This window comes from Entelurus aequoreus, linkage group LG07 (genome assembly GCF_033978785.1).
Source record: "Entelurus aequoreus isolate RoL-2023_Sb linkage group LG07, RoL_Eaeq_v1.1, whole genome shotgun sequence".
NCBI classification, from domain to species: domain Eukaryota; kingdom Metazoa; phylum Chordata; class Actinopteri; order Syngnathiformes; family Syngnathidae; genus Entelurus; species Entelurus aequoreus.
Window position 1 is genome coordinate 45,366,079 of NC_084737.1, and position 15,469 is coordinate 45,381,547.

At 39.7% G+C, this 15,469-nt stretch overlaps 1 protein-coding gene across 3 annotated transcripts in view; it reads left to right on the top strand.

The window, feature by feature from the left end:
• The window catches only part of opn7b (opsin 7, group member b), a 186,465-nt gene extending 178,138 nt beyond the window's left edge, over nucleotides 1–8,327 (top strand). For all 3 annotated transcript variants that reach the window (XM_062052090.1, XM_062052091.1, XM_062052089.1), the window contains 2 exons: nucleotides 5,732–6,066; nucleotides 6,145–8,327. In XM_062052090.1, coding sequence (XP_061908074.1) covers nucleotides 5,732–6,066; nucleotides 6,145–6,642 — 833 coding nt within the window. In that variant the 3' untranslated portion in view covers nucleotides 6,643–8,327. The remainder of the gene's footprint in view (nucleotides 1–5,731; nucleotides 6,067–6,144) is intronic.
• The last annotated feature ends 7,142 nt before the right edge of the window (nucleotides 8,328–15,469 follow it).

Genomic DNA, 15,469 nt, shown 5'->3' on the forward strand with positions numbered 1-15,469 from the left:
CAGCAGAGCTAGGCTGCTTAAACGGCCTTTGCCCATGGTGTTGCGGGTGTAAGACTTCCATCCATCCATCCATTTTCTACCGCTTGTCCCTTTCGGGGTCGCGGGGGGTGCTGCACCTATCTCAGCTGCATTCGGGCGGAAGGCGGGGTACACCCTGGACAAGTCGCCACCTCATCGCAGGGCCAACACAGATAGACAAACAACATTCACACTCACATTCACACACTAGGGCTTATTTAGTGTTGCCAATCAACCTATCCCCTGGTGCATGTTTTTGGATTGAGCCACTTTAAACAGGAGAAGCTCCTCTCTACACCTGTAGATGTAGCTCTAATCGTTGCCACTAATGACAATAGTTTGTACACCTGTGTGCATTATAAATGTATGTTTGTTATTCAATAAAAATAAAAAAAACATTCAAATTATCTGCCATTATGTGCTAGCTCGCTAGCTGGGACTGACGCGAGGCTAGTGCGACGTGTGTCCACCTGTGAGTGCTTTAAGACGGTGGAGGGGCTCAGCAGCACCCGCTGCTCGGTAAGGACAGAAACTGCAGAGTGAAAGAAGTCAGTCGCCAAACACAAAAAAACACCAGAAATAGAAGCTCTATTTGTCGCTAGTCGTTTTTAACAATGAAAATGTCCCTAAGAGGATCTTGAAAGTCTCGGGTTCAACTCAGAACAACAGAATGAATGTTGAAAATGCTCCAACAGAACTTTACAACACAAAATCGTTGATTCGCTCATTTCGCTGTCAATCAAAAAGGGAATCAGCCTGAGACAGATCATCCAATCATCATGCAGAAGTTCAGCGTCTGGGCCAGCTGAGGCCAGCCCACTGCCCCATAGATCCCCAGAGACGATGGGCGGGACGAAGCCCAGCTTTTATCCAATGACTCGTATCGTTTCGCAGCAGTGTATGTTTCCCCATTGAAGTCTGTGGACGGCCAGCGTCTACAATGTTTAAAGCACAATGAAGCTGCGGGAATGAGAGAGAGGAAAGCCGCGTCATTACCAGTAAAAAGAAGCTGATTCTGAACAAAAGAGCGCGTTTAGTCAATAACATGTACACACAACACTATATAATCACTTATTTTTTGACATTTTAGGGGAAGCTGAGCTTCCCTCACAGTCTTAGAGCAATTGCCACTGCTGTATACTGATGATCATTTGTGTTTTTATGTTAGGTTTTATATGAATTTGTCTTTGCTTGTTTTATTCTGCCTTGACGGTGAATTACAAACATTTGCACAACTATTTTACCTTTGGTTACCATTAAAGAAACCTTGACTTTGACCATGTTTTTTTTTTTTTTTAACACTTTCTAATTAGTAAATAAATGCGATCAAAAGTCTGCTTACAATGGATCCTATGGAAATTGCTCTATTCTGCTATTAAAGTGCTCCAAAAAACATCCAATACATGCCATAAGTGTATATGTGATGTAGTAACAGGCACATTTATAATAACATTTAATACTTACATATTTTGATAATTTTAAGCATACAGCAGGGCATTGATTTAAAAAACGCATCACAACATTCGCTTTTTCCTTTGACAACATTGATTACTACTCACTGCAGATATGAGAGCCAATAAACATAACTTACTGTACAATGTCTGCTGTCACTGGGATGCTCACTGTTAGGCTGTTGTATTTGGGCTGTCATAAATAAAAAAATATTAGTCTGCCTCACAATACGAAGGTCCTGAGTAGTCCTGGGTTCAATCCCGGGCTCGGGATCTTTCTGTGTGGAGTTTGCATGTTCTCCCCGTGACAGCGTGGGTTCCCTCCGGGTACTCCGGCTTCCTCCCACCTCCAAAAACATGCACCTGGGGATAGGACGATTGGCAACATTAAATTGTCCCTAGTGTGTGAATGTGAGTGTGAATGTTGTCTGTCTATTTGTGTTGGCCCTGCGATGAGGTGGCGACTTGTCCCCGCCTTCTGCCCGATTGTAGCTGAGATAGGCTCCAGCGCCCCCCGCGACCCCAAAGGGAATAAGCAGTAGAAAATGGATGAATGGATGGATAGACATTGTCTATTCAGCAATGCGTGCGTCAATGCGCTAAAAAAATAGCTTCTGCTATCCATACATTGCGATTATATTGCAGAAAAGGTGGTACAAATTATAGATGTGTGCTGCGAGTTCAGCAACATTGCACAAAGATTGGAGAGCACATAATGCCAGTAGGACAAGCAAAAACCTCATTGAAAAAGGGCGGTCTGCACCTCTTTCCAATTGTCTTAGTAGATCAGAGGCAACACACACAATGTTATAGTTTGCACATGCTGTAGTAGATCAGGCCAAATATGTATTGGTTATACGATGGCATACATTTTGTTCCACAGTCACTTTTATAACCTACTTCCTATGTACAGTATGTCTGCAAAATGTTAGTTTGTGGAGGCGTTACCAGATTGCACATAAACCACGCCCCACCCTCTACAATTCTATCCGTTTTTATCTTTTGTAAATGTACACAGTTTAAATATAAATCTTGAAGACATCACTGTTGTTTTACAGACCCAGTCAAAAATACATTTGATAAACCTAAAGAGTCACCTGGTCAGAACATTGGGTACAGCTCCACACTCTCCAATCGGTACAGGGCTGCATAAAAAAACAACTTTCTAGCAGCATTTGTCACTGCATGTTGCACTTCGGTGTTATTATGCACATGCCAAGACCAGATGAAAATAATAATTTATTTGACCATTAATTGTTTTCTATTAAGCATAACGCAGAGGGGGAGGAGCTCCTATCTTCTGGCCGATTGTGTATACTTAATGTTGAAATTAGAACGTCCACTTTGCTGTGACGTCACAACTTAGCGAGACTATAAAATTTCATGTTCAGATGCATCTAAAACTGAATGCAAGTTTACACCAAAATGCATGACGCTTATGATTTGGCATTGTTTAACGCACGTATCCAACATTGTAACGACACGTAAGTCACAAAAGACAGAGTTCCTTTTTTAATAAAATATCAATCAGAGATAAACACATATCTACTGGAGTAAACTAGTCTTGCTTTTTACAAAAATGTTTTGGTAAAAATGGTGTATTATGTTAATTTAGCCAATTAATTTTATAGTTGTGTGTTATAGTTTTTTAAATGACAATCATCTAAATCAGTGGTTCTGAACCTTTTTTCAGTGATGTACCCCCTGTGGATTTTTTTTTAATTCAAGTACCCCCTAATCAGAGCAAAGCATTTTTGGTTGGAAAAAAAGAGATACAGAAGTAAAATACAGCACTATGTCATCAGTTTCTGATTTATTAAATTGTATAACAGTGCAAAATATTGCTAATTTGTAGTGGTCTTTCTTGAACTATTTGGAAAAAAATATATAAAAATAACTAAAAACTTGTTGAAAAATAAACAAGTGATTAAATTATGAATATAGATTTCTACACAGAAGTAATCATCAACTTAAAGTGCCCTCTTTGGGGATTGTAATAGAGATCCATCTGGATTCATGAACTTAATTCTAAACATTTCTTCACAAAAAAAGAAATCTTTAACATCAATATTTATGGAACATGTCCACAAAAAATCTAGCTGTCAACACTGTCTTTTCCCATTTTATCTACTCTCCGGCAAACAGAGTCATTTGATAAAGACACATTCTTTATTTTCTCGGCTGCGTTTTTATCCAGCATTGTCTCGGCCAGCACTGCAGCGGCTGGAAGTATCAGCTCTTCAGCGATAGTGAACGGCTTTTTGGCTTTAGCAACAAGCAAAGACACCGAGTAAGAAGCCTCCAGGGCTTTGGCTGATGTTGTGGAGGCTTTCCGCATCGTGTCTTGAGATGACCTGAATTCATTTAGTCTCCTCTTAAAAAAATCAGGTGGCTTACCGACATGGCAAGCGTGTTTTGTCCGGAGATGCCGCTGAGATGCGCAGGCTTCATGCCGCTGTTCGCTAACATTTCTCCACAGAAAAAACACAATGCCTTGGGGGGGTTACAACTCGGAGTCGTAAATCCCAGTAACACATATTCTTTAGAATACTGTCTGAATTTTGCCGGCTCAGGTTTGGCCATCTTTGGCACATGTTCCTCCTTGTTTTCAGCTGCATTACTGCTACGCTTTAACCACGCCTCCATTGTTTTCTACATCGATAGTTGATTGACAGTTGGTGCCGTGTGGCACTGCCAGGTAGGATCAAACCATTATGGCATGGGCCATGGGGGAAACTCTGGGTTTATGGTAATGAATGGAATAGCCTACTTGATTTGATGTTCAGTTTATGAACTTACATTCATATTTTGTTGAAGTATTATTCAATAAATATATTTATAAAGGATTTTTGAATTGTTGCTATTTTTAGAATATTTAAAAAAAAATCTCACGTACCCCTTGGCATACCTTCAAGTACCCCCAGGGGTACGCGTATCCCCATTTCAGAACCACTGATCTAATTGACAATGGAACCTCTTAGGTCAAACAAAAAACATTCTAGGACACTTTCTGGTCAGTCTATGGTTTGTTTGTATTCCGAATACATGTTATGTAACGCACTGGTGGAGTTCTGTTATGTAGATATGTGGTATCAGGGAGAAATAGCTTTCCTGCTTAAAATGTGTAAACACGTTTGGGGGATTTACTTTGTAATTGAGTTCATCTCGCTGTGTAAAACAAGGGTAGGTTGAATCTCAAAAAGATGCTTCACATCAGATAAAATATATCTATAATGACAAACAAACCAACACCACCCTCCCTTTGCCCAGTCCCTAACACGACTAGGTTCATTGTACGCCGCAGGGCTTAATCAGCAGCCCCCACTCTGAGTTTGAACTGTAAGAGGGGCTGACATGCAGCTGAAGAGGCTTTGTGATGTTGCAGAGAAGGCTTGCAGTGTTCCTCCCCACAATGAATCCGTAGAGACGATGCAATGGTCCAAATCAATTAGTCATTGGCTCTGGGTAAGGGCTGCTTCTGTGTTTTTCATGGATCACTTAATTCACAATTGTGCACATGACTGTGATAATAATTGCGCCAATGAAGATTTAATGATAAGGTTGCATTTAATTAAAGTAACAAAATCAAGTGCACTTCTTAAGTGTCATCTGGTAGCTTGGGGTCCATAAAACTGCTTTTATCATAACCGTCATCTATTTTGTATTTATATATAATTGTAATTTCTTACTCGTCTCTTAGCTCACCAATGAAACAGTTGTATGCAACAATATCCTAGCTCAGATTGAAATAAACAAACACTCCCTCCTGACACACACAAGCAACTGTGACAGGCTGTCCTCAAGCTGTGAAGAAGACAAGAGAAACATTTAAATGACTTTTTCTCACATCTGTTGGCCTTATGTTGTACAGTGCAATTAAGCAACTGTTTTTTTTACATCTACGCAAATGTTGTTTTTGTTTTAGTGGGGCTGGGGAAGGGGGGGATTCCTGGAAATAAAAACATTTCTAAAATAATGGAAGTCCATGTGATCATTCATTTGAAAATGCCTGAAGTCACATAGCAGTGCATTAATTCATAAGAAGTTGAACTGATGCCCTAGTCATGTGACAACATTGTCATATGGTTACAATAATATTGGGACTTGCATCAAAAGCAATTAATAGGCAAAATGTTGAAGTGAAGATAATTAAAAACCCATAGTTAAGAACATATCAGTTGTCCTGCAGAATTTAACAGAATTAAGGTTGTGTTTCCATCTGACTTGTTTTTAATGAGCCACTGTGTTGGGCTTTTCCTCAGGCAACAAGTTCTCCTACTGTCACTCTTGCCTGCTGGTCGCAGGGATCTGGTGCTATGCCGCAGTGTTTGCCGTGGGGCCCCTGTCGGGCTGGGGAGAGTACGGGCCCGAGCCGTACGGTACAGCATGCTGCATCAACTGGCACGCCCCCAGCCAGAGCGCCTCAGCCATGAGCTATATCGTCTGCCTCTTCTTCTTCTGCTACATCGTGCCCTGCATGGTCATCTTTCTGTCCTACACGTTCATCTTGTTGACCGTGAGGGGATCCCGACAGGCTGTGCAACAGCACATGTCCCCTCAGAACAAGATCACTAATGCACACGCACTTATTATTAAGGTAGGTTTGCAACACTATTAAGATGTTTAGATTACACATATGTTAAAGTCTGTTCATTTCAATATCATATCTTTGTAGCTCTCCGTGGCAGTTTGTATCGGCTTCCTGACAGCATGGAGTCCGTATGCAATAGTGTCCATGTGGGCAGCATTTGGTAATCCCTCAACTGTGCCACCAATGGCCTTCGCCCTGGCTGCTATCTTCGCCAAATCATCAACCCTTTATAATCCTATAGTCTATCTGGTTTTCAAGCCCAACTTCCGCAAGTCCCTCTGTCGAGATTTGGCCCTGTGCAGAAGGTCACTCTGCGGGTGTCTGTGTCAGTGCGACTCCACACAGAAGGGGACATGCAGTCAAGCACATCGCAAAGAAGAGTTCAACTCTACACGGTTGTCCAACGGGCTTCCAAAGAACCAAGGCACATGCAGACACTGTCCTTGTGCCGAGACCTCTGCTACAAAGGACAACTGTATCGACTACAGCCCTCGGCATACTGCCAGGATACTGAAAGGGTCGCAACAGAGTGAAGTGGCTGTCAGTCAGCTCTCCAATGAGCAGCACAGTGACTTCCTCTAGAGTGAATTTACAGCCTGCGAGAAGGAAAGCCAATGGATGACAGACATTTTCCTGTAGAGCTGCAAATGTGGCAATGAGTGAAGAGTCAATTTATTGATGGCAAGAACATGTCATAGGGGCGGCATGGCGTAGTGGGTAGAGCGGCCGTGCCAGAAACCTGAGGGTTGCAGGTTCGCTCCCCGCCTCTTACCATCCAAATCAATGCCGTTGTGTCCTTGGGCAGGACACTTCACCCTTGCCCCCAGTGCCGCTCACACTGGTGATTGAATGATGAATGATGGGTGCTGGTCGGAGGGGCCATAGGCGCAAACTGGCAGTTAGCTTCCGTCAGTCTACCCCAGGGCAGCTGTGGCTATGAAAGTAGCTTACCACTACCAGGTGTGAATGAATGATGGGTTCTCACTTGTCTGTGAAGCGCTTTGAGTGTCTAGAAAAGCGCTATATAAATATAATCCATTATTATTATTATAAGCATATCGGTGAATATCTTACACCTCAAATATGTGATACTGCCAAAAACACATGAGAACAATATCATACAACAATCAACATGCAACCAGATCAATGGTAAATCAGGTAAACATGCAAGTATGATCGGATAAACTCTAAGGGGGACTTTGTATGAACTATCTTTAATGTATTTATTATGAATACAGTGTTGGTTTTATATATTTATTGATGCATGCCTCAAAGTGGAGGACCACATTGTTTTCATTATTTAAATAGAAAATATTAATTGTTGCTGCATTGGTTTCAATAGGTTTCACCACCTAGTAATTTGAGGGAAAGAAAGAAGCACCATGGGTGTTAATGGTATTGTGAATAATCTATCTCTATGACACGTGAGTTCTGTTCTCTGTGTACTCAATAGGAAGACCTCAGGACAAAAAAATATTTACAATAAGATTCATGTCTCAAAAATGTACATCTTTATATAAGCTACATGTCTTGAATTGTACAAAAGATGCATTGCACTGTGACTACAAGTAGTTAAATAGTAATGGATGATTAAGTGTTTGGGTTTTCTTGGAAGAATAACAAAGGCACAGAGTATGAAAATCTTAGTAATATTTCTTCCAGAAACTTATCACTGTGTGTCCTTTATAAATGAAATTGTGAAGGTATGTTAAATGTTGATTTAATGTGTCCATAAAACAAAGAGCTGGCTCTTTTCTGAGAACTTGAATGACTAGTGATATACCTGGTTATCAAACAATCCCACAAAATTGAGACAGAACAAGTGAGCAGGTGCTGATACATCTACAATCTTAATGTTTATTCTTTAAGTGATTTTTTTTAAGTCTGAATGGAACTGAATGAAGTGTAGACATTTACAGAACTTTCACAACATATATTGAACTAAAAAAATAGTAAAAATCCTGTTTTTTGTTGAAGTAATTTTCTTTGATGGTCCTAGATCTGTTGAAAATGAATTACTTCATAGGAATGTGTGTGTGTGTGTGCGTGTGTGCGTGCGTGCGTGCGTGCGTGCGTGCGTGCGTGCGTGCGTGTGTGTGTGTTTGTGCGTGTGTGAGAGAGAGAGGGATAAACCGATATGAGGGGCCGTTAAAGACATTATTCAGAATTACCTCTTACATACACTACTGAAATGCTCTCACATAAACAAATGGAATGTTTTTCCCTCACACACACTACTGAAACACTCTTATACACACTATTGAAACACTCGTATACACACTACTAAAATGCTCTCACATAAACAACTGAAATGTTTTTCTCTCACACACACTACTGAAACACTCTTATACACACTACTGAAATGCTCTCACATACACTACTGAAATGTGAGAGCATTTCAGTAGTGTATGTGAGATAATTTCAGTAGTGTATGTGAGAGCATTTCAGTAGTGTATGTGAGAGCATTTCATTTATCAGTCTATAACTAACCCAAATTGCAAATTCTCTATTGCGTGTTTTGGTTTTATTACTCCCCGGATAACCAACGTCCTTTGCTGTAAACATTTGTTTTTGGTCTCTTGCTTTTGTCAAAATTGTCCTGTTATGCAAAACTGAAAGGTACACTGATTCGCAGAAAGTTGCAAAGATCAAAGCAAATTAGTTTGACAAAGCAGAGCAGAACAATTAAAAAATTCAACAATTCAGCAAAACAAATCAATCAAATTATACAGATTGTTTGAAGGCGTAGTGTGATTTATTAAAATACTCTTCATATTAAGGAACCAAAGGGTTACAGTCATATTAGTTGTATGTGATCACACTTACAAATTGTTTTTAACACAACATACATACCAAGACGGGCGTTGTATGAATGTACAAACCAGGAAACGTAGCAAGTTTGTGTTGTCTTTTCTATGTCATTCTTCTCTAGGAATACGTCAGCACTTTGACTTGAACAGTGTTTACAGCGTCAGTGTTGGAGAACCTATTTATTTTCCTGCAGCTGAGTCGATTAGATTTCAGCTCAATTGACAGGCAAGTGACAGATGGAGGGACTTAATAATAAATATTTTAAATTATTATAAAAATCATAATTTAATAGTTTTATCCAAGGTGTATGATCGATTTATTTTAATATTTAACGTGTATCGCAGAATGTATTTGTAGCTCTTAAGACTGGCTATTGCTTGTATTCCCATAAGTGATTTCTCCCCGAAAGTGAAAACCAGTGGTGGTCAACCAAGTTAAGAAGGCTGTTGTACAGCAAGCAGCACACACACTATTTAAGTACACAAGGGGCTTATATCTTCCTGCAAAAAGCAAGTATGAGCAAAAAAATCAAACTATGCAATGGAATAAATCCCTATATTTTATTTTTTTTAAAGATGCGTCGAGTGGTAAAGGATTATTTGTCAGTGCAGTTCCTAACGATATTGAATTATCGTGTGCTCTAGACACCATTCTACGCAAACAGATGAAAACTTGGAAAAACATGGAGGGTTACAACTTCTTTGTGTGTGGCTGTGTCAAGAAAATTGGTATCGAGACTCTCCTGGACAATTATGCCTCGTTTTAGCTTGGGTAAGGTTGCAAGTCATGATTTAAATAAAGGAAATTGATTGATTGATTGATGTAACGTCGTGTCTACAGGCATGTTTGTTGCCTGCCCTTGCTGTTGCACGCGCCATTTTCGATTGTACGTGTTTTTCCCCATTTTTATCAAAACATATCTATAGATGTCAACATTCTGTATGCACTGAAATTTTAATTTAGGATTGTTGCTTTAGGTAAAAGTTAAACTCTATTAGGTTTATTTTATTTAGACTCACTGTGTTGGTGCTTTACTGAACACTCATAGCAAAAATATGTCTTAAGAAATACAAATAATATCAGGATAATACTTAAATGGGAAACACTAAACGTTAAAAGTATATCATACAAACCTTTAATGGAGTGGTCACTGCAAACTTGTGCATTCTTCGGCTCTGCTACCTTGTACTGGGGTGCGTGGTACTTTTGTCATCTTTTTTCATGAAACCTTGCACTCTTCCGCCATTCTTGATAACCTCTCAAGAAACTCTGAAGAAACGTTTATCCTTTTCGCGATTTAAACGGCTTATACAGCTGAAAACAATACAAGCATAAGGCATGTTGTCTTTGAGAAATGCTAAATAATGCCTTGTACCCACGCAGGCTTTACCCCCACACGTATTCAATAAGCCGGATGTGACGTCATTTTGAATCCAAGCAATGGCTATTCTGTAAATTAATTATTGAAATTTGAGTTCAAATTGTTCTTTCTGAATGCAGCTTATCCTGCATCTAGAAGTCATCCGTTGTCGCACAAACACGCAGGGTGTCAACACTTAAATATGTTAAATATGCTACTTTACTCCTTCACCTTTTCTGTCAAATACTGATCTGGATAATTTGTTGAGGCATAACAATAACATTTGTAACCGTTTACAATGCAATTTAACATTTATTTGTTTAGTGATGTGTGTTGTAAATCTGAAAAAAAAAACAAAAAACAGAAGTAATCATAATGGATCCACTAACTGCAGAAGCAAGCTCTCCAATCAGCTAAACTGACTCAATAACTGACGTTTGGTAAATTTATGAAACTGAAACAGTACAAAAGAAAACGTCATTGAAAGTTAGTAGTACTAACACAGACACTTGTAAACGTGTTAGCATATTCTCTCAAGCTAACGACGCTAGCTTGATTACATTACGATAGCATGTACAAATATGCATGAAATCACTCCTGCAGACATCACACATTGGACGTTTTGGTAAGTAGAAATTATTTTACTGGTAGTTACTGTATATTGTGAAACTTACAAACGTTGCTTGGAGTGAGAAAGAACAGGAATGCTATGGACGGTTTTACTTTCGGTTTAAAGCAGAAACAGAAAGTACATTTTCAGCTGGCGGCACCTGCAGTGAGCAAACTCGTCCAAAAGATGGCGCTATAGCACAAACAATAACACACCTTTTCGGTGACTTTCCCGGCGTACATGAATACTACTTATTTGGCGAAGAAAAATCCATAAATTAGCCACCTGGTTTTATAAGCCACAGGATTCAAAGCGTACGAAAAAGTAGCGGTTTATAGTCTGTGACGTACGGTACACGTATATTTGAAAATGCCCTCAGTTTTTAAGGCACAAACAAGGCTGGATGTGATGTGTTGTAAATACTTAACATGTTTGTATGTTGAAAATATGTATATCAACAGTGTTTCAGAATATTGAACTTATTTTTTATGTAAATAAGTGAAGTTTAATTTGCTATGTAAAAAATAAATTTCACAATTAAAAAAAAAATATGTGAGAAAAGCATCAGATATCTATTTATGGACATCTCATTTGTTTGGGGTGCAACTGACAGATAAATAAAATCTATCAAGGATATCATCAATGTTGCTGTTTTTATTATCTGTTCTGATACACACAGCATAACAGCTATGGGATGCTTTATGTGTGTGGCCAGCAACATTACTACAAAGCGAGCAGAGGAACCAACCACGCTACAGGTGTTCTCTCATCTCTCAAGTTGCAGGAGATCCAAGACGACGAGGCAGCCCAAAGTTGTACAGGAGGTACCTTTAAACAAGGAGAGGTTGTCCCTGGGGACAAGATCCATCAGAACGTTTCAAACAGTGAAAGGAGGTACAACGTCAGAACCAACTTCAAAGCTGCATTTCAAAAACAGTACTTTCTTTAAGGGATTTTTAATTAAGTTAGTCACCCATAACTAAATTATTAAAACATTTTGAACAAAACACACATGTAAAATTATAAGAGTCACTTATAACACTTATAAGTGTAGGTATTCATATTCTGATGTTTTGATGTACAACCAGTCATGGTTTTGCAGGGTGACAATATCTCAATTTACCAAATGTGAGACAGCAACCCGCGTTCTTGGAATGCAGATTTATGGATAGAACGCACAATAAGCAAGATTAGATGGTGCAAGACCGTTTCGTATGTTGTATGTAAGTAATAAAACCTTAAAATCGCATCTTAAGTGCACCGGGAGCCAGTGCAGGTGGGCCAGTAAAGGCGTAATATGATTGAAAGTTCTTAAAAAATAAAAAAAATAATATGTTACAGTAATCAAATGAAACGTAACAAACGCATGTATAATGATCCCAGCATCACTAGTGGACAAATTGGGATGGATTTTGAGCTATGTTACAGAGATAAAAGAAGGCTGTATTAGTATCGCTCTTAATGTGTAGCTGAAACGAAAGAGTTGGGTTGAAAATAATACCAAGATTTGTCACACAGTCGCTTTGTACAATTGTTTTATTGTCGAATTTCAATGTGGTATCCTTAAACAAGTGCCTTTGTCTAGCAGGATTGCTAATCAACATTTCTGTTTTCTTAGCGTTAAGATGAAAAAAGTTGCTGGACATCCATTGTTTAATTTAATTAACTAGGTCAGTCACTAGGTCTGAAAAAACTTGGAGAATTTGCCGGGGGCAGCGATAGATAACAGCCATGTGGACCGGTAATGGTGCAACAGACCTCATAGTAAGAATTTGAAATGATTGATATTTATTACTAAGGTTAACATCAGAGATTAGTGCAACCCCTCAACAAGCTACACATGAACTGATACAGTTAGGAGGAAAACAATTCATCTGTTTTTTAAACAACTTTCACTGAGACAAATGACGCTACGATTGTTGTCTTTAATGGCCTCATTAACTAACAGCGCCTTCAGAGACCATGATCTCATTGTCAGACTTACGACTGACAGTTTGGTCATGGTTGTTTTCTTGTGTTTGGTGTTTTAATTCCTGTCCAGGGCTTTTGTTTCTATTTTTACTTCCTGTGCTTAGAATCACTTAATTACTTGTATTTAGTTCCACTTAGGTCCCTCCTTCAGTGCAGGATCATTATACTTGGTAGTCTGCTTGGTGTGAGGAATTGATTTTTCCCTGCTTTTGGTTGCCATTAAAATCTAGTTTTATCTGCATCCCACCTGCCGTACGCCGCATCCTTGGGGTCACGCTGCAGGCAACGCTAACCAGATCGTGACATTCATATTTTAAAAACCCATATTATAGATAGTGAGCTGTTTGAAGGCATTTGTATTAATGGTTTTCATAGTAGTTATATGAATACGATTATGTCTATCTTGCGTAGTGTGTCTCAAGTCATTTCAAACACATCTTGATACGATGGGAATCAGGGGAATACTTGCTAGATCCTGCGGTTGATTTGTCACCTCATAATTTGCCACCTCAGTAGGAAGCATATCCACCTCTGGCACAGTCTTTAGAGAAAAAACATGGTGTGTTCAGTATTATTCTCAGGGAAATGCTATGTGTGCAGGAATATTTCCAGCCTGGTGCTGTTTAGTTCAAGCTTAACGGACTCCTCACCCAATCTCTCTAATTGCCTGTAACCGAGCTGCTCTTGTGTAGTTCCTCAAGTGAGACTCAAAGAGTAATCTGTGTTCCTAAAAAAAAATTGATGGTGCCTTCCCTGTTAGAGTGAAGGCCGTCCATCCTCAGCAGGCCCGGTTTGCCCCAGAAAATGGGCCAATTTTCTACAAAACTATATCCCTGTTCTCTGCAAAAGTTAGCAAGGCACCTGTTGAGCAAGAGTAATCTGCTATATTGTTTATGCCTCTCACAAGCAGGGGGCCAGAGAGAATTACTCGATGCAGAACCATTTTCCTGGCAAAATTACAAGTCTTAGCCATCTCTCCGTAATCTCTGATTGTGTCATTGTAGTGTCTTTGGAGCTGATGTGTACAACTATGTTCAAGTAGCTAGCGGTGCCCGTTGTATGTGTTTGGGCCTTTTGCGAGTCAGCTCCCATTGATTAGCTTCTATGTCAGGAGTGCTGGCTCCCAACATACACATTATCGTGGCTGGTTTACTATGTTTGTTCCGGGTAATGGAGTCAAACTAAATTATGTTGGCCGGTAGATTAGAGTGTAGGACTAGCTAACGGGCTAAATCTGCTATGCGCCATAACCTACTCACTGAAGTTTGTAGGCAATTTAGGGAAGCTACAAACTGGGCTCATTAGCTGACAACGACTAACGCTAGCAAGCGTGTCCACAGCATCTAAAGTTACATTGTTACTCTGGTCTAATCGGCAGACATGTCCTTCTAGAAGGGACAACTTCTCTATGTGAAGGGTGCATGAAGTACGCAAATCCATACTCACATTTTTTCTTTCACCGAGTCGAGTTCTTGCTGTCTTCGGAGCAAGGGTCTTCAAACTGGTGCTACCTTATCCCCGCTAGCTTAGCATCTACACATAGCAAAGCAAAATTGAAGATGAGATCTCATGTATGTCTTATATATATCTCCTAGACCAGTGGTTCTTAACCTGGGTTCGATCGAACCCTATGGGTTCGGTGAGTCGGCCTCAGGGGTTCGGCGGAGCCTCCGCCGCGCAGGTCAAGACACAAACTCTTCTCCCTATCGGCGTATTATGGATACCCCCAAACAATGTTCCCTATAATTTTCCATATGCGTGAGCAAACGCAAAAACTCCTGGAGCATTCAGTAGAGCACATGTGAGCGGCGTCAGACGTGGACATGCACCAGCAGCACACCTGTCCCAAACCTGACTAAATAAACAAGTTAAATGTTTTATTATTATATTCAAATGACAGCAGTCATTTCCATGGGATTATTTTCTAATATAAGTGTTTTGGCCCACTTACAATGACATTAACATAAAATATTGTTTTTCATGAGCTGTGTACTAGTATTGTATGTCTGGGTGGAAAACGAAGAAAAGGAACAGACTTCGCTGAGGAAAAAAAGGATAGTGGCACTTGCCAAGGTGAAGCCATGCATATCTGAACTGGTCTCTCAAAGGCAACAGCAGAAATCACACTGATTTGCAGGTGTGTATTTTCGTTTCAGTTCATGCACTGTGTTGGTTTTGTTCTTTGAACAAGGTGATGTTCATGCACGGTTCATCATTTTGTGCACCAGTAAAAAAATATATAACTTTGTCTTGAATTTGAGAAAAAAAACACATTTGATTTTTCACTAAAGAAGGGTGTATGCGCAAATGAAACTGGTGGGGTTCGGTACCTCCAAAAGGTTAAGAACCACTGTCCTAGACATAAAAGAGCACTAATCGAGACCAAAGTAGTTTTCTCATTCTTCTCAAATGTATCTCCTGAGAAATAAGGCTCACAGTGAGCACTGTGAGTTGAGTTGAGTTGAGTTGAGTTAAGTTTGAGTTTATTTCGAACATGCATGCATACAACATGATACGTCACAATTTCCAGTTTCTCTTTTCAACATGTTCGGAAAGGACATGAGAGATCTCAAAGTTGTCTAACAGTTATCTTTTTTCCCGATTTCAACTAAGACCAAAATGAGAGATGAATGAGCTGGTCTCCAATATGTCTCAAT